At 49.0% G+C, this 23,753-nt stretch overlaps 1 protein-coding gene across 3 annotated transcripts in view; it reads left to right on the forward strand.

Annotated features, from left to right (window-relative positions):
- Positions 1-23,753, forward strand: part of SLC20A2 (solute carrier family 20 member 2) — a 92,230-nt gene that overhangs the window by 58,936 nt on the left and 9,541 nt on the right. For all 3 annotated transcript variants that reach the window (XM_072950163.1, XM_072950162.1, XM_072950161.1), the window contains 8 exons: positions 1,068-1,208; positions 2,570-2,655; positions 5,605-5,701; positions 13,599-13,715; positions 17,779-17,979; positions 18,915-19,488; positions 22,501-22,686; positions 23,632-23,716. In XM_072950163.1, coding sequence (XP_072806264.1) covers positions 1,068-1,208; positions 2,570-2,655; positions 5,605-5,701; positions 13,599-13,715; positions 17,779-17,979; positions 18,915-19,488; positions 22,501-22,686; positions 23,632-23,716 — 1,487 coding nt within the window. The remainder of the gene's footprint in view (positions 1-1,067; positions 1,209-2,569; positions 2,656-5,604; positions 5,702-13,598; positions 13,716-17,778; positions 17,980-18,914; positions 19,489-22,500; positions 22,687-23,631; positions 23,717-23,753) is intronic.

Below are 23,753 nucleotides of genomic sequence, written 5' to 3' on the forward strand. Positions count from 1 at the left end.
TCAAAGGTCAGCGTGCCCGGCGCTCGTGGGGCAGCTGTCAGCCTCGCTCCACCAACTGGGACCTGCACGGCCTCTGATGATCCTCTGTGGCGCGGATATTTCTGGAGAAAATGCCAGCCAGGGGTCTGTTGAAAAGTGCTGCGGCTGCCAGGCAACCAGATTTCCAGAATTAACATTTGGGATTAATAACGTGCCCTGCTTACCAGCCAGACCCTTTGTCCCCCTGAGAGCTGCGGGAGCTTTTTCCACAACTGTTTCTGAAAGTGATCTCGCCCCAGCTGACGCTTTTAATACTCACTGCAGAACTTGATCTGCTGGTGGAAACAGCCCAAGTGAACTGTAGCCTAGAAAAAACACGAAGCCTGGAAACGGCGGTGAAATTGAGGTCAAAGGACACAGAGCCAGGACCCAGGGATCCTCTTAGCTCCTGAGAAGTGGACGGCTGGAGGGAGCAGGCAAAGAAAAGGCCCAGCGTGGGGTTAAACGTGCTCCTCACAGGAGAGGCAGACATACGAAAAGCAACGTGGGTTACACACACGCTTGCTCTCTTTTTAATCGAGGGGGAGCCGATGTAACACCACGTTCATTTCAGATGTCAGTATCGTGATTTGACACTTGTATTTTGCACTCAGATATATACAGCGGGTGTCCAGCCTCCTCATTATGTGACCATAAGGCGTGACTACAGCGAAACTGTTCACTAGTCTTTAATCTCCTGCTTGCAAGGTCCTGGCCACACTTCTCAGCACAACCAGTTCCTCTTCCGCCCCCTGACCTGAACGTGACAAAGGCAGCCAGTAACTGACACCAGGAGGCTTTCCTCTAACGACTTTTACATACTTTTCTTTAAATAAGTCGTCATCAGCCCTTCAGGGCGGAAGAATGTTCCTTTGGCTCAAGTCACCTGAGTGATTTTGGTCGGGACTTAGGCACGTTGTAAAGAGATGATCCGTGGACAGTTAACCCCAGGAGGAGTGTTGGGTTTCTCCCTTTGTGGCTGTCGGAGACACCATCCTGTGTGTCTAACTTGTTTCTTCCTTGCTTGTTCTTTCTCTCTCAACCCGTAGGCTCCGCCGTCTGGCAGCTCATCGCTTCTTTCCTGAGGCTCCCGATCTCGGGAACTCACTGCATCGTGGGCTCCACCATAGGGTTCTCCCTCGTGGCAATTGGTACAAAAGGTGTGCAGTGGATGGAGCTTGTCAAGATTGGTAATTGCCCTTTCTTTTACCCCTAAAAGAAGGAAAGTGTACGTTTTCTAGAGTAAGTTGTGTTAAAAAATTACCATTAAAATGTATTTTTCCCTTCACATGTTAAGATTTAGGAGACCCATATGGATAATACACTTTCCCTTAAAATTTCTGTTAACAGAGATCATGAACTGTTACCTTTTAGACAGTTTTTTAACGCCAGGCTCTCTTTCCAATTGTTAACTGGTCAGCTAGCTTTGAAAATCAGTTATCTATCTGTTGGTCACAGGAAGTGAAGAAATGTATCTGGTTGAAATCAGTCTGTGTAGTCAGAGAAAAACTGGGCCCTTGGGGAGTCAGGGTTCCTGGTCGTGGGGGAGTGTGGAGGTGAGCCCCGGGGCACTCACCTCCCTGCGTCCTGGAGACTCCGGTCGGCCTGACGCAGACTCGCCCTGGTGTCCTTCTGGGTTGTGGGCTGCCCAGCAGGGACTGTTCGGAGAGGGTTCATGACCTGCTTCCGAGAGAGAAATCCTTATTCAGCCCTACAGGTACCACCCCGCCCATTGTAACAAACACTTCAGAGGCCCATCCCCATCCTTTTAAGAACCACAGTGGCCTCACTGCCAAGCAGGACACAGGTGGCCAGAACCCGCCTGATCCCAGGAAACTCACCTGATTCCAGGAGACTCAACTTAGCTCCCGGGAAACTCACCTGAGCTCCCAAGAAACTTACCTGAGAGCCCAGGATACTTGCCTGAGTTCTGAGGAAACTCACCTGAGCTCCCGGGCTTCTAGAACAGTGGTTCTCAACTCTGGCTGTGTTGTACAATTACCTGGTGGAGCAACTTAAAGACAAAAATGCCTAGACCCCATTCCTAACCTTTTAAATCAGAATTTTGGGGGTGGGAGGGCAGAGCATCACTAGTTTCTGAGAACTCCCCAGATGTTTCCAGTGTGCAGCCAGGGGCTCCAGGCTGACAGCACCAGGCCGTGGCTGGAAAATGCAGCCCCCTTTTCAGGTACCCTCAGTGCTGGCACAAGGACCAGGTCTCCCTGTGGGACTGATAAAAAGGGCAGGCAGAATGGGCTCAGTAGGGATTGAAAGAACTGTCATCTGAGACCAGAGCTCGGGGTGGCGTGTGTGACTAGGGGCTGGAAGAGCACGCAGCTGGGGGACTGGGGTTTGGGTCTGAGGATAGCGACCCCTGTGTGGAGGTCAGTCTGCCAGGGCAGCGGGGTTTGCTGGGTTCTGAGTTCAGATGCATAATTCCCGGAACGTTTATCAATGGACTTGCTGTATGTTGGTTATCACTGTATTATATAAATAGGACCTGAATTATGTAGAATTTTAACATTCATTAGATTTTTTTTTGATTATTCAGTTGCTTCTTGGTTTATATCTCCACTGTTGTCTGGTTTCATGTCTGGCGTGCTGTTTGTACTGATCAGAATGTTCATCTTAAAAAAGGTAAGTGAGGCTGTCATATATATATTTTTTTTTTAATAAAGTTTTAGAACTAATTTTGGTTCTACTCAGTAGAAATGAAAAGCAAGAGGGGTCAGAGGAATCACTGTATTTTTGTGTTGTCAAGGGCGGGCCCCCTGGAGTTGCAATCATCACGTAGGCGGGAAGAGTCGGGGGGAGGTCCAGGGCACCCCCCCCCCCCAGAGCAGCACTGGAAATGAGGCGTCTTGCCCTATGATTTAGTTCATTGGTCAGCCCTCTCAGGCACTGTGCTCAGACCTCAAAAAGGCCAGGTAATTATTTCCCGAATGGTAAACAGGATAGAGTGAGAGAGTTACGATTTTGAAATTGACTGTCACTAAAAACAGCTGGAGAATTTCTTTCCCCAAATGTAAGGTGTTTTCTGTTTTTTGGGTTTTTTTTTTTTCTTTTCATGAAGAAAGGAAGCTTGAGACACTGGCTTTTTCCCTGTCCTTGAGGCTTAGGATAAAAACAGGGAACTCTACCTCTTGCGGGGGGAGGGGGGTTGCATTTTTATCAAAAATAAACTGAGATGAAAATGAAAATGTACTGAGATAAATATTCTAAGAAAAAAAAAAAAAAGCCCAGGTAGCATTTTTTCTTTGACTGTCCCGGGCTTGTTGCAATATTTTGCAAGCCCCGCCGCTGGCCTGCGGTCCCTGAGTTACACACACGCCGAGCACATCCGGGGCACGCCTGCCTTCAGCGGTCTCCTTGCTTGAAGACGCACTTCTCCTTCCAAGCGTGGCCTGGCAGCCTCCCCCCCCCCCCCCACCGATGGTCACAGACTCACCATCCTTCCCCGGGGCTCCAGCCCTGCTGATACTTGTTTGCATCTTGGAAGGCACCACGTTCTCTTGCCTCCTCACTTGGAGCCCACCCTTGCCGGGCACACTCCTCCTCCTCGTCTGCCGTCAGCTGTCCCTTCCTAGGAAGCCTGTCCTCTCCCCCCTCCCCCCAAGTTCCGGTTGGCATCCCCTCTTTGTGCTCCCACAAGGCTCAGTACTTGGTCGCTGTCGCACCACCAGCAGTGGGCTTTATTTCTGGCTTAGTTGCCTGTTGGCTGTTTGACCGCAGGGCCTGTGAGAGTAGGAGCCAGGACTGCTCGTTCACCTGTCCGCTCCGCTGCCCAGCTAGTGACACCGGCTGAGTATTTGCGAAGAAGGAATGAGGGATGCTCGGGTGGGTGGCAGATGACGGAGGGGTGGAAGGAAGGAAGGAAGGGAAGAAAGGGAGGGAGGGAGGGAGGGGACAGGAGGAGGAGGAGAGATGGGTCTCAGGGAGACAGCTGTCACTTGTGTTTTAGGAATAGGTTATTTGAGAAAGCGTAGGTGATTCAGCTAGAACAGACTGAAGACTTTACACCTTCAGAAGTTACTGGTTGGGAGTCTTTCTTTCGCAACTGTTGTCCCCGAGAAGAAAATGTTCTGGGACCGGAGGCGGTAGGCATGTGAGCATCTCAGCATTTTGTTAGCCTGGGTTCTGTCCGAGGTGCAGGACGGATCAGGAGACCCCCAGCCCTGCCCATCCTTTGTTCGTACCTGTTCCTTACTTGCCCCGTCTCTGACCATGGCCGTGACTCTCAGGTGGCTGAGTCACTTTCCACCCCACTCTTACTGTTCCTTACACAACACGTCCACACAACTCAGGCCTCCTGACAAGTGTGGATGGCTCCTTGAGACTTTCCAGAATGGGTTTTTTTAAATTGACATATAGTCTATTTACAATGTTAATTTCAGATTACAGCATAGTGATTCAGTTATACATACATATATATATGTATATACATATATTTCATTTCATATTCTTTTGCATTCTGGGCCATTACAAGGTACTGAATATCGTTCTCTGTGCTCACAGTAGGACCTTGTTGTCCAGAATGGGCTCTTGATGAGCTGTGCCTTCTGTGGACAGCCTTGATTTCCACGCGTTCACATTTGACACTAGGACTCTGAGGTAGTCAGTCTCTACCCTTACTTCTGTAGCTCCCGTCAGTTTTCCTAGACCTAATTTTCCTTTTATCATGAGTAGGTAATGGATTCATATAAAGGTACAAGAGTGTCTTACATGATTATTAGAAATTAGTCCTTTGTTGAATTATTTAAGGCAACATCTTTGTGCTGGTGAGGCACTGGGGAGTTCTCAGTTCATATTTTCCTTCAAAATCCTCCGTAGATCCAAACTCTAAATTTTTGCTCTCTAAACCCTGCATTTCCAGTATTCTCTTGGGTGTTATTTTGCCTCAAACATGTGCAGTACTGGTCTTGGTGAAGTATTCGATTTAGGAAATGCTATACCGGAAGCCTAAGGTTGTAAAAAAAAAAAATTTTGTTAGACAAAGAACCCACAGTTCTTGTCAGCTTTGCATGGTTGAAGGTTAAATGCTCTACCTAGTGAAAAGATCTTCAGCATCAGAGTGCGCGGTGCTGTATTGGCTTTCTGTATTTCAGCACAGCTCACCTGGCTTGTGTCGCAGAGTCACCTGCAAGCGGTAGTAACATGTGGTGTTGCAGTCACTTGACCCTCTTGGGGCGTCCTCAGAGGCTCAAGCCTCGAAATATATGTTGACAGTGGCTTTTTAGAGCCAACGTGAATGTAGTTAGAGTAGCAAGTGGCCAGGGCTCTGAAGAGGATGCCGGCTCTGGGCTTCGGTCCCCGGGAGCTGGCCTCCCTCACATAACAGCCCTTCTCTGCTCCTAAATCTGCCGCCAGCTCATGTGACCCCAGGGCTGTAGCACATCTGCTGGCCGCTATAGCGGGTCCTTTGGCACAGCGTTTGTGTCTGGAGGTGCACGGAGGTGCACATGTGCAGCCCAGGGCAAGGACAGGGCCCGCGGGATTGGGGGGACCACCCCGTGACAGCGCCTCCTGCCGCTTTGCCGGTGCAGATGCCCTTGGAGTCCTGACCGTCCCTCTCTCATTATCATGCAGGAGGACCCCGTTCCCAACGGCCTCCGGGCACTTCCCGTGTTCTATGCTGCTACAATCGCCATCAACGTGTTTTCCATCATGTACACGGGGGCGCCAGGTAAGAGTCCTTGGAAGCGCGCAGCCGGGGTGTGTTTGGGGCTCGCAGTGCCGGTGGGTTTGGTGCTGGCACCGTTGTGGACGGACAGTAGGAAGCATCACTCCCGGTCATTTGGGAGCATTGAAAAGAGTAAGTGTGCTGACTCGTGTCACGTCCTCGGGAGGTACGGGACGTCCAAAGGCAACAGATGTTCAGGTTTGAAAGGGAAATGGACATCCCTTTGCTGAGTCTCAGAACGTGATCCGGCTGCGCTGGGAGGGCCCGGGGCGGGCGTGGAGCTCGTGTGAGCAGGAGGTCCACGCGGGGTCGGGGGGTGCCCAGTACACACAGCTGGTCAGACCAGAGAACCCAGGGACTGGGGCGAGGCTGTTTTGTTTCCTAAGATGCTGAAACCAATGGTAGTTGTCTTTTTTAGAATTACCCCTTTTCTTCCCAGTCTTATGGCTTTTGCTCTTTTTTACAAGGGTTACATTAGCAGGGTTGAAAGTTCCTTTCTTTCACGCTTTCAGTGAGTAAAGAAAAACGTATACAGTGTATCCTTACTTGCACACATTTCTGTTGATGAACTGGTGACAGTCTGATTCAGGACTTCTGCACACGTTTTGGTGGAGAGGCTTCCCGCTTCTCTTTCTGAGATACGCCTCCTCCAGCCGGATCCCGGGTACGCCCGTTATTGTGGGGCGACCTGGAGTCAGCAGAGATGTTCGCTGGTGTAGGTTTTCTTCCTGTTAACGTCCTTTAAGGATGAAGAGTCAGGTATTGGCCGTATCTGACAAAAACCTCCCTCCCCCTGTTCAAAAGATGACGTTTCTGGGTTGGGGAGGGTAGAGCTCAGTGGTAGAGTGTGTGCTTAGCCTGCATGAGGTCCTGGGTTCAATCCCCAGTCTCTCCATTAAAATAAATTTAAAAATAAATTAACCTAACCCCCCCCAAAAAAACCCCCAGAAAAATGGAAAGTTTTTTTAAATTTTGGGGGGAAGGTAATTAGGTTTATTTATTTATTTATTTAATGGAGGGACTGGGGATTGAACCCAGGACCTCGTGCATGCTGAGCATGCGCTGTACCACTGAGCTATACCCTCTCACCCCTTTTATTAGTGCATGCATGCACGAGGCCCCAATACTACCACTAAAAAAAAATCCCACAAAACTAAACAAAAAAGCCCCACATGATTATTAAAAAAAAAGATAAAGTTTCTGCTAAATGATGTGTCACATTACAGTTGAAAGCGCCCTCTTTCAGAATGGGGGAAAATCCTTGATTTTTCCAAATGGGTTTTCTCAAAGCAGTTTTTCTCAGATGTGAGAGTCGTGTCTAATCGTACGTTTGCAGACTCTGCTCTTTCTGAGTGATTCTTAGCGTCGTGTACCTGTCCACGTTGGCATCTCTGCAGCACTCAGATCGTGGCTCTTCCAGCTTGGATGCTCGTGGTCAGGGCTTTCAGACTTTGGGTGAAAGCTGGCGGGGTGGTGGTGAAGCATCTTCAGGTTGCAGAGAAGGCACGGGGCTGAGCGTCGAGGGTAGAAAGAGAGCTGACACCCTCGCCTCGTCCACAGCAGGCTTATGGGTCTTCGGGCTTGATAATCCAGGGACCATGAAGTGTGTGTCACGGGCTGTTTTCACGATACAGGAAAAAATGAGGCAGAGAGAAAACAGTCCCATGCCGTTAGTGATTTCAGGGACTGAGCGGCTGAGGGCTGGGGTGGGCGGCTTTGTCTGTGAGTCCTGGAAATGGGATTTGGTGTCACTGAAGATCGTTCATTTCTGTTTCTGCATTTGAGTTTTTTTCTAACCTCTCTCCTGGCTGCCTGGTTCTTGGTCCGAATGTCAGAAGACCACACCTGCGTGATTTGGATTAAATTTGACTTTTTCGATCCTTGACCTAGTTTTTTCCATCTCTTCTTTTTCGTTTTCTCATCGTTTGCTGCAGTTCTATTGCAAATGTGTTGAAAAAATCATATTCCTCAGAGAGTGAATTATTCTGGAGCCAATTAAACCGTGTAACGGATGAGGCACGCGGTATGATAGAAACACTTCCCAGAGCAGTTGTGAAGAATAAAGAATAAATCAGTGCTTTTACTGAGCTGAGTTTTACATGAACTAATCCTTTGTGTCCTCTGAGCTCCTCGGAGGCGTTGGTAACGTTGCTGAGTCCCCTGTCCAGGTGGGAAGCACGCACAGCAGTGCTGGCTGGGTCCCCAAAGTCACATAACTGTTAAGGTGCAGAGCCAGACCTTGAAGCCGGCAGCCTGGTCCCCGGCTCTCGGTCGTGCTGTTACGCTGATTCACAGCGCAGCGCGGGTCACACACCCAGTAGGTAGCGCCTGGTACCTGATGTCGCTGAGAATGACAGACTACGTCAGCCTCAGACATCCTTTCCCTTCTGTTCTCTCTTTAAAAGCGGCTTCTGGTACCTTTGGAAACCTGGCTGTGTGTGTTGTGTAGCTGTGTAATATGCAGGCAGGGTCTGGAGGGTGGCCACCTCTTTAGTTAGGAATATAGGAAAGTCAGTCTGAGAACCCCAGAGAGCCTCGCTCACCTGAGAGCACACACGCCCCTCCCGGTGCTGGTGCTGATCCTGAGCACTGTGGTGGGAGCATGCTCGTCTTCGCTCCCGGAGCCTCCAATCGTCCTCACAGTGGAAGGATGTAGGGGGACCCCTGGGGGAGGGAGGCCACGCCACAGGAGGTCCCGCGGGCGGGGCGCTGAGCAGTGTCTGCACCTAACGATGCTGCGGATGCGTCGGTGCTGTTTTATTCCCATCCAGCAGAAGTAGCCTCATCTTCCCAGAGCATCTCTCTGTTCTCCCTACACGGACTGCTATGGGAAGTTCCGTACGGAAAGTTCCCAGGGGGCTGGCACAGAGAAGGGAGGAGGTCAGGACTGAAGGTCCAGCACTGTTCCTCCCCTCAGTCCGAAAAGGACTGTGTTAATGTCTTGGCTCCTGGGGTGTGTTTCTGGAATATCCAGGAGGTGAGTCCAAATCCTATTTTTATTTAAACATGGAAGGGTCACTTTCGCCCTTCAAACTAGACATTATTTACACCCTGCCTCCTCACATGGGGCTTCTCTGCCCGTCCGCTGGGTCCCCTGGGGCCGTGGGGTCACACGCACGCGGGACGTGGTTGAACTGGGAACAGGCACTTCCACAACGGCTCCATCCTCAGCCCCTTTCGGAGTCTGTCTGCGTTTCTACCAGTCGGAATGTACCCCTCCTAGTCCCTTTCTTCCTTAGAATGTTTCTAGTCAACACATAGAGCCGCAGAAATGAAAGAACAAAATTTTCTAACAACAACTAAAAAAAGAGTGGCAGCGTGAACCTTACCGGGTTTCAACTTTCAGATTCTGATCGATAGCATTTTTATGCATGGAGGTGGATTCAACGGGGATGTTGACTTAGAGCGTTGTTTTGACTTCCCCGGCCCGCCTCTCTGAATTATTCTGAAGTTGTTTATATCTTAGGGTTAGCCTGATTTGTTTTACTTTGCGTTTGACAGGACTCTTCTCAGAAGTCATCCTTAACGACTTCAAAGACTGAGTTAGCCCTTGAAAAAACATCGTCTTTGCATTTTTTTTCCTTAAAAAAAAATAATTTGCAAGAAGCAAAAAATAACTTTAGGAAATAAAGTGCTCGCTCGGGTTGGGTTGGACCCAAGCCTGAAGTTTATTGGTAATGAAAGTCTTTGGCTGTGTGGGACCTGGTTTTTGTTCAGCGTTTGACAAATGAACGTGGAGGTTCGTGGCTCGTTGCTTGGAGTCCTCCAAGCCAGTCAGCTAACGCGGCCTCCGGTGGTTGTAGATAAACGTCCGTTTGGAGAACCACTGCTCTAACCACCACTTTACCATAACCTTTTACCATAAACACTGCTGTCTTTTTAGGGTTCTTATGTCAGGGTTGCTCTTCAAAAATTCTAACCAGCCACCTTTGCTCACTCCTTAGTAGCAAATGAATTCTCACACTTAACCAGGCCTGATGCCTGGCTTCCCCAGAGCAGTCTGCGCCTGAGACAGGGTACCACTGCCTCCTCTCTCTCCTCCTCCTCCTCCTCCATCCCCTCCTCCTCTCCCTCCTCCTCCTCCATCCCCTCCTCCTCTCCCTCCTCCGCTTGAAGCTCTTCTGGTCCAGTCCCAAGGAAGTCGGAGCATCAGTCAGCCACCCTGCAGGTCCCTGCTGACTTGGGAGACGGAGCTTTGTTCCCAGAGGACCTCTGTCCCATGGTACCGTTTTTAAGATCCAAGCTATAGAGAAGCCAGGCATTGCAGCTCTGCTGATTCCCAGCTCTGGTGATTGCAGTTGGGATGAAAAGAGTCTCCCGTATCACTAAGGGCTCAAAACAGACTGATTTAAATCCACTTCCTTCTCAGAATTATTATAAATGCACCCTCGTTTGAGAAAGCTGGTACCATATGCAAAAAAAAAAAAAAACCCGATTACAGGACAAAGTAGGAAATAGCATTTTTTTAGATTTCAGAAAACAACGCTTTGTTTTCTTAAAGTTGCTGGAGGATTCCTTTTACACTAGGGAGCTCTTCTGATGCTATGAACATGCTGACCTAAAACAAAACAGAAACTAGAAACTCCATTTATCGGGGAAGGGAGGACTAGTGAAAAGCGATTGTCCAAATGAGGTGAGTGTGTGTGTGTGTGTGGACAGAGGAGGTCCACTCGAAGGCGCACAGCAATATACACGGTGTGATTACATCTATTAAACTTGAGGGGAAATAAAAAGAAATTCTCACAAACGCTCTGCACTGTATGTTTCGTCTAGAAAATGCCAGGAAAGATACAGACCAAGTAGATGACAGTTTCTCTGGGAAGTGGGTTCGAGAGAGGAGGGCGATGAGGAATTTTCCTGTTTGCACATCATACAATTTTATATTGCTGATATGTTTACAATAAGTATATATTATTGATCAAATTAAAACAGAGAGAAGGGAGGGCCCAGGAGAGGCTGAGTAGTATTATGGAACTAACATGAGCTAAACCTTACTGGCTTTACAGATGTTTAATTTATTTCACTCGATTCTAACGATGATTGTTTTATACGAAAAACGAGAGATGGAATGAAGTAATGACCCCAGAGGACTATGAGTGTTTCTAAAAAGCTCTTTGTACCCCTTCTCCAAGTCAGTTGGATATTCTGGTCTCCAGTGGGTTGGGGAGAGAATTGCAAAGATGCTTGAGGTTAGAGCTGAATCACTCTTCATCATATCTCTGCCATTCAGAAAATGAAAGGGCTTGAGATGAGAGGCCGTCGAGGGGCTGGAGCAAAGCGTGGGTTTCCAAGTGCCCCATTTGGGTTCCCAGCCGCCTCCATTGGCCACAGGGCCGGGAGCCAGTCGAGCCGGGTCCTCCTTTGCCTGCCCACAGAGTGATGGACACACATGCCTCGTTGCCCTCTTGAGATGCGATTATTGGAAAACGATTTGAGGTCCTCCCGGGAAGACAACTCAATACAAAGTCGTTTTGTCAGAAATTCTGTTGTTGAAAAAAAAAAAAGCCAACCTTGAATTTTCAGAAGGGAAACAGTTTTCCCCTGGAGGAGAGCACATTGATTCAAGTACTTTTCTATGCTGGGCTTTTGTATTTAATTACTTTTTTTTAAATCTGTAAAACTTGGTTTTAGCTACTTCGTACAGCTTAGGGCTGTGTCCCGTGAGTAACCGTCGGTCTGCGTTTCTCACATGCAGGCTTTAGAAGTGCGTCCTGGTGCCGTTTGATGCTCTTGTCAATGACTGCATTGCTGGAACAATTTATAAGCTCCAAATTCTGTCCCCGTTCTGCTCCTCTCCCCTCTCTTACTCTCCATGGACATTTCCTCCATTTTCCTGCATCCTTTGCCCTCCCCCAATCCCTTGATTTTTCACACCCATCTCCCACCCCTCCCACCCTTGGTGATGTGTTGAGTCCCCGATCTCCTGTCCAGTCCTTGTGACTCCAAGGGTGATGTCAGAGCTTCCAGGCCACTTCCCAGGCCAGAGCGATGGCTGAGGTAGTTGTGATGGTAAGGATTCAAGGGGCAGGTGACATTGTGGCTTATTGTCTGAGAAAAGCATCAGAAGTCTTGTAGCCACCCTCAGTTTTTCCCCTTTTCGGATGCTTTTCCCTCTGGAACCCACGTGACCTCGACAGAACGCCCACGTGGAGCAGCCGTGCTCTGTGTCCGTCATGGGCTCTGCTCAGCATGGAGGGGAGAAAATGCGCCTGGGAGCAAAGCGTTCACTCATTTCAATATTCATATATTTATCTCCCAAATCGCACCGCCCTCCTCACAGCACCCTAAGTGCGCCTGTCTTGGATCAGGTTGACTCAGCGAAGCCAGAAGCAGCACAGAGAACAAATTTGCCATCAACCAAACCAGGAGCCACAAAGGAAAGGGTGAAACGTTTTCAAAAACCACATGCTTCTAAGCTGTAGGTGTGAGCGGTCAGTGGGTCAGTGAGGGGTTGGTCATTCACAGTTACCACTCAGCTGGGCAAGAAACCGCCTCGGAGTGGTCCTTTATCACCTGTATCAGGACACTGATGTGAAGATGTGAAGCAGAAACGGGAAACCACGGCCGCAGGCGTGGCCGGTGAGGTCAGGCTGAGTGGTTTCACAGGCAGCTCCAAGCCTCAGATTCCGGGGCAGAGCCGGCGTCCAGCTGCCTCGATGTAGCCCCACGGGAGCTGGCAGCCCCCTGGTGTAAGTGGGAGCTTAGGGGTGGAGCAGCCTGGTCCCTGTGTGTCTGCTCCCACCAGTGACACCACCCCGCTGGCCACCACTGAGCTGGGTGATTCTGGGGGGTTTATTTTTCATATTTACATATGCTAATTAAACATGCTAATTACAACATTTACATATGTCATACTATTAACTACCCATTCTCCCTCTTACCGTCCCCAAAATGTCTAATAATACCCTAGCTGAGTAATTTTGAGTTGGTTTGTGTATATTAAAAAAAAATGGTTAACAGTGTAACAAAGCCGGCATGATTCTGATTTTTTTGATCCTGTAGCAAGCGTTTAAATAGTTCGCTCCTTTCAAACTTAAAAAACAAAAAAAGTTTCACAATTAACAAAACTGTGTGCCGGTTAGAAATTTTCAGAGTTAATGACACAGAAGTGTTCATAGGGAGAAGTGACAGCCCCTGCCAGCTTCCCGTCTCTCCACAGGCGTGACTGCTGTGTCTTTCCAGAACTTTGTGTGTGTAGTCACACACAGGGCAGGAGTGCACGTGTGGGTTTGTTTTCTCTTTTGAACACAAATTGGATCGTGCTACACTCACCGTTAGCTGGCCAGCCTTTCTTACTGAACTAAGCAGACCTTGGGCCTCTCTTCCTTGTCAGTGCATTTAGATCTGCCTCATTTTTTATGCAGCGGACTCTCCTAATTTCACATGTCCGTAATGACTCAGGTCTCGGTCATCTTGCAAATTCTTACGATCACAAATAATGCTGTGGTAAGCCCTTGGAGCGAGTGTGGGCGTGAATTGTGCCTGTGCCCCCCGGGGGCGGGAGAGGCGTGGAATTGCGAGGCCCGGGCTGCGCAGAGACCACCGGGCTAGGAAGCGTGATGTTCCCCGACCATGTGCACGTCTGCCCTTCTGTTGGCTAATGTCATGGCAACCAGGTGTTCTTGATGGAACATTCATGAAAAGGTTCTCTGTGTTGTAATTCCAGGAGGTGACACTTCAAGGAAGAGTTGAGTTTGAAGGCCGTTTCTACCTAGTGTAGCGTGTCTTAAACACAGCTTCCTACCCCAAAAAGTCGGGCACGTTTTCTTGGTTGAGAGTCTGGTTAAATACAGACGCCAGGTGACTGGTTTCAGGTTTGGGCAGGGGAAAGTATGTGGGTGCGATGCTGCCTTTCGGGAGCGTCCAGTGACAGCCGCTGTGGCACCCCTTTATCCCGCAGTGCTGGGCCTGGTCCTGCCCATGTGGGCCATAGCCCTCATCTCCTTCGGGGTCGCGCTGCTGTTTGCCCTCTTCGTGTGGCTCTTTGTGTGTCCGTGGATGCGGAGGAAGATAGCAGGTAAGGGCTTTTTTATTCTTCGGATTTACAAAAATGCTCTGACTTCTGAGACCTCAGGTATGATTCATGGTTATCGTTACTAACAGAGGGAGGCATGGGGAACCCCGGAACAGGCACTGAGACATGGGCCCAGTCCTTTCTCTTGGCGCCTGACTGCTATCTGGCCCAAGCTTTTCCTTGATAACTTGTGACCCAGGAGAGAGGCAGGTCCTCATTGCCAGGGATAACCGGAAGTTATCAATGCCCGATGGAAAACATTAACCTTCAGGGAAATTTAAATTAACATCACCATAAGATACCACTTCCCTCCCTCAAGAATGGCTAAAAGCAAAACAGACCAGCCATTCCCAGTGTCGATGAGGAAGTGTAGTAACTGGAATTCTCATCCCTTGAGGGTGAAATGGAAACTTGGTACAACCCCAGGGCAGGTTCGTGTAACAGTTTCCCATAAAGTTAAGCAAGCATTTACCATGTGACCAAGTAATTCCACTTTTAGGTATTTACCCAAGAGAAATAAAAATACTTGTATACAAATTGTTTAATCATAATAGCCAAAAAGTGGGAACAACCCCCATGCTCATGAACAGGCAGATGGATAACCAAATTACGGTATATTCATTCAGTAGAGGACAACTTAGCGATGAAGAGAATGAACCACCAGGAGAAGCCAGACACAAAGAGTACACACTATATGGTTGCAGGGAAAATTAATCCATAGTGATAATGACCACTGGTTGCTGGAGACCCGACTGCAAAGGGGCGTGAGGGAACTTTGCAGGGCTCTGTCTTAATTGGAGAACGGTTATAGGTTGTACTCATTTGTCACAGGTCATCTGCCCGCACATTTAAAATGTATGAATTTTATTGTTGAGAAATTTTACCTCAATAAAAGGAGTTTTTAAAAAAGAAGAATATGGCTTAGAAAATTGCCAGAGCTATTTTCCTGTCACTAGCAACATGATTGAACTCCATGCCTTGAGGCCACATGCTTTTACAGGACTCTCAAAAGAAGTATTTACCTTTGGCCTCAAGGTGTACCCCACAATCATGGTTTCATATGGATGTATCTGAATTTGAAAACCCGTATTTCGGGGGGAGGGTATATCTCAAGTGGTAGAGTGCATGCTTAGCATGCATGAGGTCCTGGGTTCAATCCCCAGTACCTCCTCTAAGAATAAATAAATACATAATCCTAATTATCTCGCCCCCACCCCGCCAAAAAAGGGAAACCCTTATTTCAAAGAAGACCAAAACAAACGAGGAGACATACCATGTTCATGAATTAGAAGACTCAATATTGTAAAGATGTCAATTCTCACATTGATCTATAGATTTAACACAATTTAAAGAAAAACCCCAGGAGAATATTCTATAGATTTAGACAAGTCACTTAAAAATTTTTATATGGAAAGCTAAAGGAACTAAAGCCAAAACAATTTTGAAAGAGTAAAGTTTGGAAGACCCATACTGCTCGACGTTTAAGAGCTACTGTAAAGATACAGTGTGGCATTAGTGAAAAGATAAGACACTTAGATTAACAGAACAGAATAGAGTCCAGAAACAGACCCACACAAATATGGCCAATTAATTTCCAACAAAGTACAAAGTCAGTTCAATGGAGAAAGACTAGTCTTTACAATAAATCATTTTGGAACAATTGGACATGGAAAGCTTCAAAAAAAGAACCTTGACCTAGACTTTACACCTTGTAAAAAATTAACTCAAAGTATATCATAGATATAAATGTAAAGTAGAAAATTATAAGACTTTTAGGGGGAAAAAGAAAACTTTTGAGATTTTGGTAAAACAACGTTTTTAGATGTGATGTCAAAAACAATTCATAAAAGAACTTGGTAAATTACACTTCATCAAAATTAGAAACTATTGCTTGGTGAGTAACATCATTAGAGAATAAAAAGACAAGCTACAGACTGGGAGAAAATGTTTGCAAACCCCTCTCTGACAAAGGACTTGAATGCAGAATATATAAAGAAATCTCAGAAAACAGCCCAGTTAAAAAATGAGCAAAATCGAACAGACATGCCACCAAAAAAGATACATGAATGGCAAGTCGATCCATGAAAAGGTGCCCAACATCACCAGCTGTCAGGGAAATGCAAATTAAAATCACAGTGAGTTCCCACTACACGGCTATTTGAATGGCTTTTAGAAACTGGACATGACGAAGTGTGATGAGAGGCTGAGGGAGCACCTGAAGTGCTCTCACGCTCCTGGTGGGGATGCCAAATGGTACAGCCGCTCAGGAAAACGATCTGGTGGTTTCCTATAAGATTAAATATACACTTACCCATGCCTAGGTATTTACCCTAGAGAAATGCAAATTTAAATTCACACCAAAACCTGGATATGAATGTTTGTGGCGGATTGATTTACGATCACCAAAAATCAGAAACAACATGGAGTATCTACAGGACGAATAAACAGACGGTGGTGCCTCCGTGTATTGGAAGAGACCTCAGCAGTGTGGAAGAGTGACCTCCTGATGCCTGTGACAACACAGATGGATCTCGACAGCATTAATTATGCCGAGTAGGAGAAGCCAGTCTCAAAATTACATGTCTTACAGTTTCCTTTATATGACATCTGGAATAGACAGAACTGCAGGGACAGAGACCAGGTCAGTGGTTGTCAGCGTTAAGGGCTGGGCAGCGGGGAGCTCTGATGGCTGATGGAGCCTTTCTCTATCTACCCTGATCATAGTGGGAGGTACAGGAATCTAGACATTTGTTAGCATCGGGATTGTACACACAGAGACAGAGCCAATGTACTGTGTGTAAATTTAGAAACTAATCACAAAAAAACTAGACCAATCCATGCAACTTCCAACCAAGAAGTGAAGCCACCTTGATGATGGGTTGATGTCGCCGCATGTCTCGTTCGTAGCCGCTCCCTGCTCTCTGCTGAAGATAAACAGCACCCCCTCCATTCATACGGAGTATCAGCCCAGGAGGAGCCCCCCCAAGACGGACTCCTTGTCTGATTTAACCACATACAAGTAAAGAACTGTACTCACTTGCTCTGATGTTCAAAGGCTTTTTCTAATAGCTCAGCCTTGATGTCAAATGGACCTTAAAGCTTTGCTTTCCAGCTTGAAGCTGTAATGTCACTGCAGGAAACTGACATTGCTGCCCATTATGGCTTCCTAGGAGATTTTTTTTTTTGTCAATCCCACATATCTTGATATTTCAATGTCTATTTCCTGTTCTATTCTTTTAAGTGCAGACAGACTGCGGCCAAGGGCACAGACATACAGTAAACTGTCCGCACTTCATTACTTGTGTGACCTTTGGCAAAATGACTTCATTTCTCTGGGCCTCCATTTGCTCATTCATAAAATAGAGAAAAATAATACCTGTCTCATGTGTTAACAGGTTTTTTAAAATTATTAGAAGAAGAGCTTAGACATTTGCTCAGGGAAACGTACAAGCAGCAAGATTATAAAGTCAGCAGCGCCGCTCACCAGGTTTGATTTAAAAGAAGGTTATCCAGCTTCAAAACGGCTTTTTAAAAATCCCTGGTTTCTTTGGAAAGGAAAGGATTTTCAAAAGTAAGTAGAATCTCTCTTTTCCGTTTGAGGAAAACGATTTGCTTGTTTCCTAAGACCTGGTGACCTGAAGATATCTGAGACCAGTAATTTATTGAACAGAAGAAAACCACACAGACTGTAACAATATAAATGAAGACAAAAAGGATAAACATTTCAGTGACTCAGAGGTTAGTTTAAGAAAACAGGAGGCTAGTCTAGATGGTTATAGAATTTACAGAACATTTGACCGTGGGGGTCAGGTCGAACCCTCTCTCTTTTGTTGGTTTTCAGATGAGGTAACTCAGGCCTAACCCTCCATCTTTTCCTCAATAAATGAGTTTTCTAGCCTGTGTTTCCCAGCTAATTAATTGAACTCTCCACTTTACTTTCTCTAACTGTGACTTTTTTTCACTGCCCAAGTAAGTAGTAAAGATGAAAATAAATGTTTACTTTATAGTCATTTTTCAATAACAAGAATTCTGTTGCAAAATTTTCAGCTGTGACTGTTTTCTTCAGGTAAATTACAGAAACAAGGTGCTTTGTCCCGCGTCTCTGATGAGAGCCTCCACAAAATTCAGGAGGTGGAGTCCCCGGTATTTAAAGAGCTGCCTGGTGCCAAGGCCAATGATGACAGCACTGTCCCCCTCACGGGGTCGGCTGTGGAGTCTGGGACCTCAGAAGGCACGTCCACGGGACACCACCCCCGGGCCACATACGGTAAGACCCTCGGGCTGGGGTTAGCGTGGGGCAGAGGGCGTCGTCCTGGGAGGGCCAGCCAGCCTGCACGTGGCAGGAAGGTGCCAGTGCACGAGGGTGTCCCCCAGTTTATGCTTTGAGAAAACCCAGGGCCTCATGAGGCCTCCAGGGACCGTCCGGTCTTACAGCAGGCTTATTCTTATCCTGTGACAGTCTTCCAAGAGCCCTCTCTGTACGGTGTCCCAAGCAGCGCCCAGGCCCCTTCCTTGCCACCACACCTCTGAGCCCCTCACCTGTGGCTTCCACCTGCCCAAGGTCGGTTCATCCAGCTTCACGAGAACGCCCTCCTCCTGGGAGGTGCAGAGAGAAAGCTAGAACTGGTGGTCCCATCAGGACCACGGCGGGATCAGGGTGGTAGTCCTTTGTCCCACGGGGTTTGCGGACACTGACAGGTGGCAGCAGCCTCTGCCAGGCCTGCCTCCCTGCACAGGTGCGGCGGCACCACCTCCCAGGGCTGCTGCCTCAGCTTCCCCAAAGAAAGCAAACCAACTTGGCCCACTAATGTGACAGATCCGCCTCGCACTGTCCCCAGTGGCCCTTAAGGAGCACCTAGCATGTGCATCACACAGTGAACCAGGTGGTGCCCCTCTGGTGCCACATTTTTCTAAACTAAGCTCCTTCGGAGGATTCTCCCCGTATTAGTGACTAGAGAAGGAACGAGCGCTATGGTAATTTCTGGAAGACACATTTTAAAAGAGCTTAACATCCTCTTTAAAAGACCCCATTACTAGTTTTACCCCTTGTATGTTTCCAAGTTCCCCTTGTCACCTTAACCAATGGGCACGTCCTTCAGAAACAGCCTGGGGCAAACACGAAAACCGAGTTCGGAGCTTGCAGGGGTGACCCCGGTGACGCCGCGCCCCCTGCCGGGCGCTAAGGCGGCTGTCCCCCTCCAGGCCGCGCGCTCTCCATGACGCACGGCGCCGCCAAGTCGCCCGTGTCCAACGGGACCTTCGGCTTCGACGGCCCGGCGCGCGGCGACGGCCACGTGTACCACACGGTGCACAAGGACTCGGGGCTCTACAAGGACCTGCTGCACCGCATCCACGACGAGCGGCCAGGCCAGGACGGCGGCCCGCGGCTGCTGCGGCGCAACAACAGCTACACGTGCTACACGGCGGCCATCTGCGGGCTGCCCGGGCTGGCCACGCTCCGCGCCGACGCGCCCGCCGCGCCCGAGGACAGCGAGAAGCTGGTGGCCGACGCCGTGGCCTACTCCAAGAAGCGGCTGCGCTACGACAGCTACTCCAGCTACTGCAACGCCGTGGCCGAGGCCGAGATCGAGGCCGAGGAGGGCGGCGTGGAGATGAAGCTGGCGGCCGAGCTGGCGGACCCCGACGGGCCGCGCGAGGACGCGGCCGACGAGGAGAAGGAGGAGAAGGACGAGCCCGAGGTCCACCTCCTGTTCCACTTCCTGCAGGTCCTCACCGCCTGCTTCGGCTCCTTTGCTCACGGCGGCAACGACGTGAGGTCAGTGCCGCCCTCGGCTCCGCGCGCGCGCGGGGCAGCATCCCGGCCGGCGAGGGTGGGGGGGCCGGGGGGCGGGCGGCGGACGCATACAGCCCACCCTTCACCCGCGCGGGTTTGAGCTGCCCGCGTCCGCTCACACGCGGGCTTTTGTCAGTAAATGTCCTTGCATGTTCATGTCACCGATCCCTAAATTTACCCAGTGTGGAGGGAAGGTTTGTGTTGGATTAGTACATCACAACACGTGGAATCGAAAGAACTGGGCTTTGGGGGGCGGGCTCGGCTAAGTGGTATTGCGCATGCCTAGCACGCACAAGGTCCTGCGTTCAATCCCCAGTCCCTCCATCAGAAAAAAAAAAAAAAACTAAATAAATAAACCTAATTACCTCCCCTCTACAAATTAATTAATTAAAAAAAAAAAACAAACCACCCCCAAACCAGGGTTTGAGCCCCGATTCTGGCCACACTGTTTCAGCTTCCCGCCCTGGGGTGAGTCACTCGTCAGTCCCCTTAGTTTTTGAGGCAGAAAGAGATGTCCACGGATTTTCCGCTGCACAGGGGGCCGCACCAAGGCTGGGGACTGCCCTGTCGGACAGGCTGCTGGGGCGGGAGGGCTCGCGCAGTGAGGCCGGAAGGGACTGAGGGAGCAGCCAGAAGAGGGAACCGCAGGAGCGAAGGCCTGAGGGTGGTGTGTTCCAGGAAGAGCCAGGAGCAAGAGAGTGAAGACGGAGAGGTCAGCCAGTCATGGGAGCCCCGATATGTAGGAATACGAGGAATCTACTGTCTTACTGCCTGGGGAGCCCTGGACCCGTCTCCGAGTTTCCCAAAGCCTCAGTGTCCCGAGCTATAAAATGGGGGTAAAACTAATACCAGCCTCATGGGATTTCTATGAAGATTAACTCAGAAGCTTTATATAACGCGCTTTGGACAGTGCTCCTCCCACAGTCAATATCTGTACATTTCACAGTTACCATTGATTCCGGTTACAACGGTTTACGATCACCATGGTTACCACACGGGGCTAACGTTTCTGCCATGGCTGCCTAGTTACCTGGCTCCATTTTACAGCTGTGGGCTTCCACAGCCTACACACGTGCAACTGCCTTTCTGTTTTTTTAAAAAGAAATCTCCCTGCCAGGCAAGAGGCCCGGACAGCTTGTGTTCTGCTAGGTGCTGCCATGTTATTTTGTTTGAGGCACCAAGTTCTGTCCTAACTTTTTTTTACCAACCCCCCCCATCCACCCACCATCAGCCCACTTCCTCCTCCTTATCACAAATTCTTTATTGATGGCCCAGAACTAGCAACGTGCTATGAATTGGGTCCCTGTCCTTTAGAAGTTTAAATTCCAGTTAAGGAGATAAGAAAGACATATAGGTGGGAAAGTCACAGACATTTCAAGGCCAAAGGAAGAGTCTAGGCAGTAATTGCTACAGGTGCCCAGACTCTGGAGCAACTGTTTGCCGTTTGGGGGCTGGTTTTGAGGCTCCTGAGCAGGGATAAGGTCTGATAAAAGCAAGGTTTTAGAAATAATAGTGTGACAGTGAAGAGGGGGCTTCTGTTTGTTCAGCCAGAGGTGATTAAGTTTGTACCAGGCTCAGTGCTCTACCACTTGTAACGTACTTGAATCCTCCTCAAAACAGTCTTTTGTGGTCGTAAGTGGTATCCTTCAACCACGGGGAATCTGAAGCTCAGAAATGGGACATTTGTGGTCACACAGCAGAGAGACACAGACTTGGAAGCCGATTCTTTGTGACTCGGTCTACACAGAGTGGAGGGCGGGCTGGGAGGGGGAGATGCAGCCACAGAAGCCGCTAAAAGCCCGTGAGGAGGAGGAGCCTGGACGTGGTCGCTGCACGCTAACAACAGGTGAAAACCAGAGACAGAAAAATCAACAGCTGTTGTTGGATCCAGAAGAGAGAGAAAGACACCGGGCAAACTACTGCCCCCTAGATTTGGGGGCAGTGAAAACACTCTGTTTGATCGCCTAATGGTGGATACCTGTCTTCACACATTTGTCTAAACCCATAGAATGTCCAACACCAAGAGTGAACCCTAATATAAACTAGGGACTTTGAGGGATTTTGAGAGAAAAAAGAACTTGATGTTTGTGTCCACTTCTTATGATTTTTCAGTACTTAAAAAAAAATTATTACATCACATAACCATTAAGACGACATCTATGAAAACAAAATGCCAAGTGTTGGCAAGGGTATGAGAAATTGGAACTCTAGTGCCCCACTGGCGGGAAAGAAAACTAGTGTGGCCACTGGGAAAACAGTCTGAAGTTTCCTCAGAAAATTAAATACAGAACTCGCATATGATCCAGCAAGTCCTCTTCTGGGTATATACCCCAGAGGAACTGAAAGCCGGGACTCAAAGAGATATATGCACACCCGTGTTCACAGCAGTGTTATTCACAACAGCTCAAAGGGGAAAACAACCCAACTGTCCATCAGCAGATGGATGGATAAACAAGATACGGTGTATACATATATAAACAGTGGGATATTCAGCCTTAGAAAGGAAAGAAGGTCTGTCAGATGCTACACCAAGGATGAATCTTGACAGCGTTATGCTAAGTGGAACAAGCTAGTCACAAAAAGATAAAAACTGGCTGCCTGCGCTCACAGGAGATACCGAGAGCAGTCAGATTCACAAAGACAGAAAGTAAAACGGTGGTTACCAGCGGATGGGGGACGGGGCAAAGGCAATTCGCATTTATTAACTATAGACTTTCAAATTTGCAAGATGAAAAAGCTCTGGTTTCACAATGTGAACAGCCTTAACAGTGCTGAATTGTACCCTTAAAAATGGTCAAGATAGTAAATTTTCTGGGTTTTTTTAACCACAACAAAAATTAATCATTTTTTATCAGCACTAGATTATATTGGCAAGCCACAACTGCGGTTTGATGGGCTATTTCTCAACACAGAAATCACCATGCATTGTGTTCAGTGTCATTTGCCTGTGTGTACAGTGTTTGTAGAATTAACCTTTTTTTTTTCCCTTCCCAGTAATGCCATTGGCCCTCTGGTAGCTCTGTGGCTGATTTATGAACAAGGCGTGGTCCTGCAGGAATCGGTTACCCCCGTCTGGCTGCTGTTTTACGGAGGGGTTGGGATTTGTACAGGCCTCTGGGTCTGGGGGAGAAGAGTGATCCAGACCATGGGGAAGGACCTCACCCCGATCACGCCGTCCAGGTAAGCCAGCGCGGCCAGCCTCGAAGCCTTGTGCCTGACCATCCACCCCAGGGCTCCCCATGCAGCCTCACCCATCACCCTCACACACTCCCCAGCCCCGCTCGCAGTGGCCCTGACACGAGAGAGAAGCAGAAAGGGGAGAGAAAAGGCAGACCCCGCCCGCATCCCCTATTCCACTCCCCCTGGTGGTCTTCCCCAGGTGATGGCCTGAGAGCAGGTGGGGAGGGCGGGCTCCCCCCAGGTTCTCCGCTCACCAGCTCCACCTGCTGGTTGAAAGCAGCTCTCACCTGCATCCCCTGAGGTTGCTCTGCTGGCTTCCCCAGGCTCAGCCACCTGGAGGGGCGCCCCTGCCCTGGGCTTGGGGTCTGGAGCCCCTCCCACGTGGGTTTCTGTGGTCCTGGCTGTGTGTCCTTTAGAGATAGTAGGGGTTAAATAACAGAAATTTACTAGAGCACTTTCCAAATACAACTAAAACTCAGAACTACCTATTGTAAGAGATCCTTTCTCCCTTGAAGGGCATGTTAATGAAGGAGTCTCTTGTAAGGTTGATTTTGAAGAAAAATTAGTAATCTGAGGGAAAAACTCACTCTTTTATCATAAGTACACGTTTTTACATTGAGGCCGTAGTTTCCCCTCTGCCCCTTTAGAAATGCCTCTTTGGCACAGTGGGAATTTCCGCCCCGCTCCCGCCAGCGTGTGGGTTTGGAAGACGTATCAGGACAGCGAGGCTGGTTCGGGCTGTACGCCGCACCATGCCGAGTCTAGTGTGGCTGCTGCCTCTGCGCGGCAGCTCCTTGTTCTGTTGATGTCATCGGACCTGGTCAGCAGCCAGCTGTCCGCCCCAAGAATGAGTTCTGGTGAGAGTGGGCCCCCCGGGGGAGCGGGTCAGCGAGCCCCCGCAGCCCCCCAGAGGCACCTGTGACCGGTGTCCTGTCTCCCCCGCAGCGGCTTCACCATCGAGCTGGCCTCGGCGTTCACAGTGGTGATCGCCTCCAACATCGGGCTTCCCGTCAGCACCACGCACTGCAAGGTGGGTCGTCCACGGTTACCACGGGCCCTGAGGGAGG

This window comes from Vicugna pacos, chromosome 26 (genome assembly GCF_048564905.1).
Source record: "Vicugna pacos chromosome 26, VicPac4, whole genome shotgun sequence".
In the NCBI taxonomy this organism is placed as follows: domain Eukaryota; kingdom Metazoa; phylum Chordata; class Mammalia; order Artiodactyla; family Camelidae; genus Vicugna; species Vicugna pacos.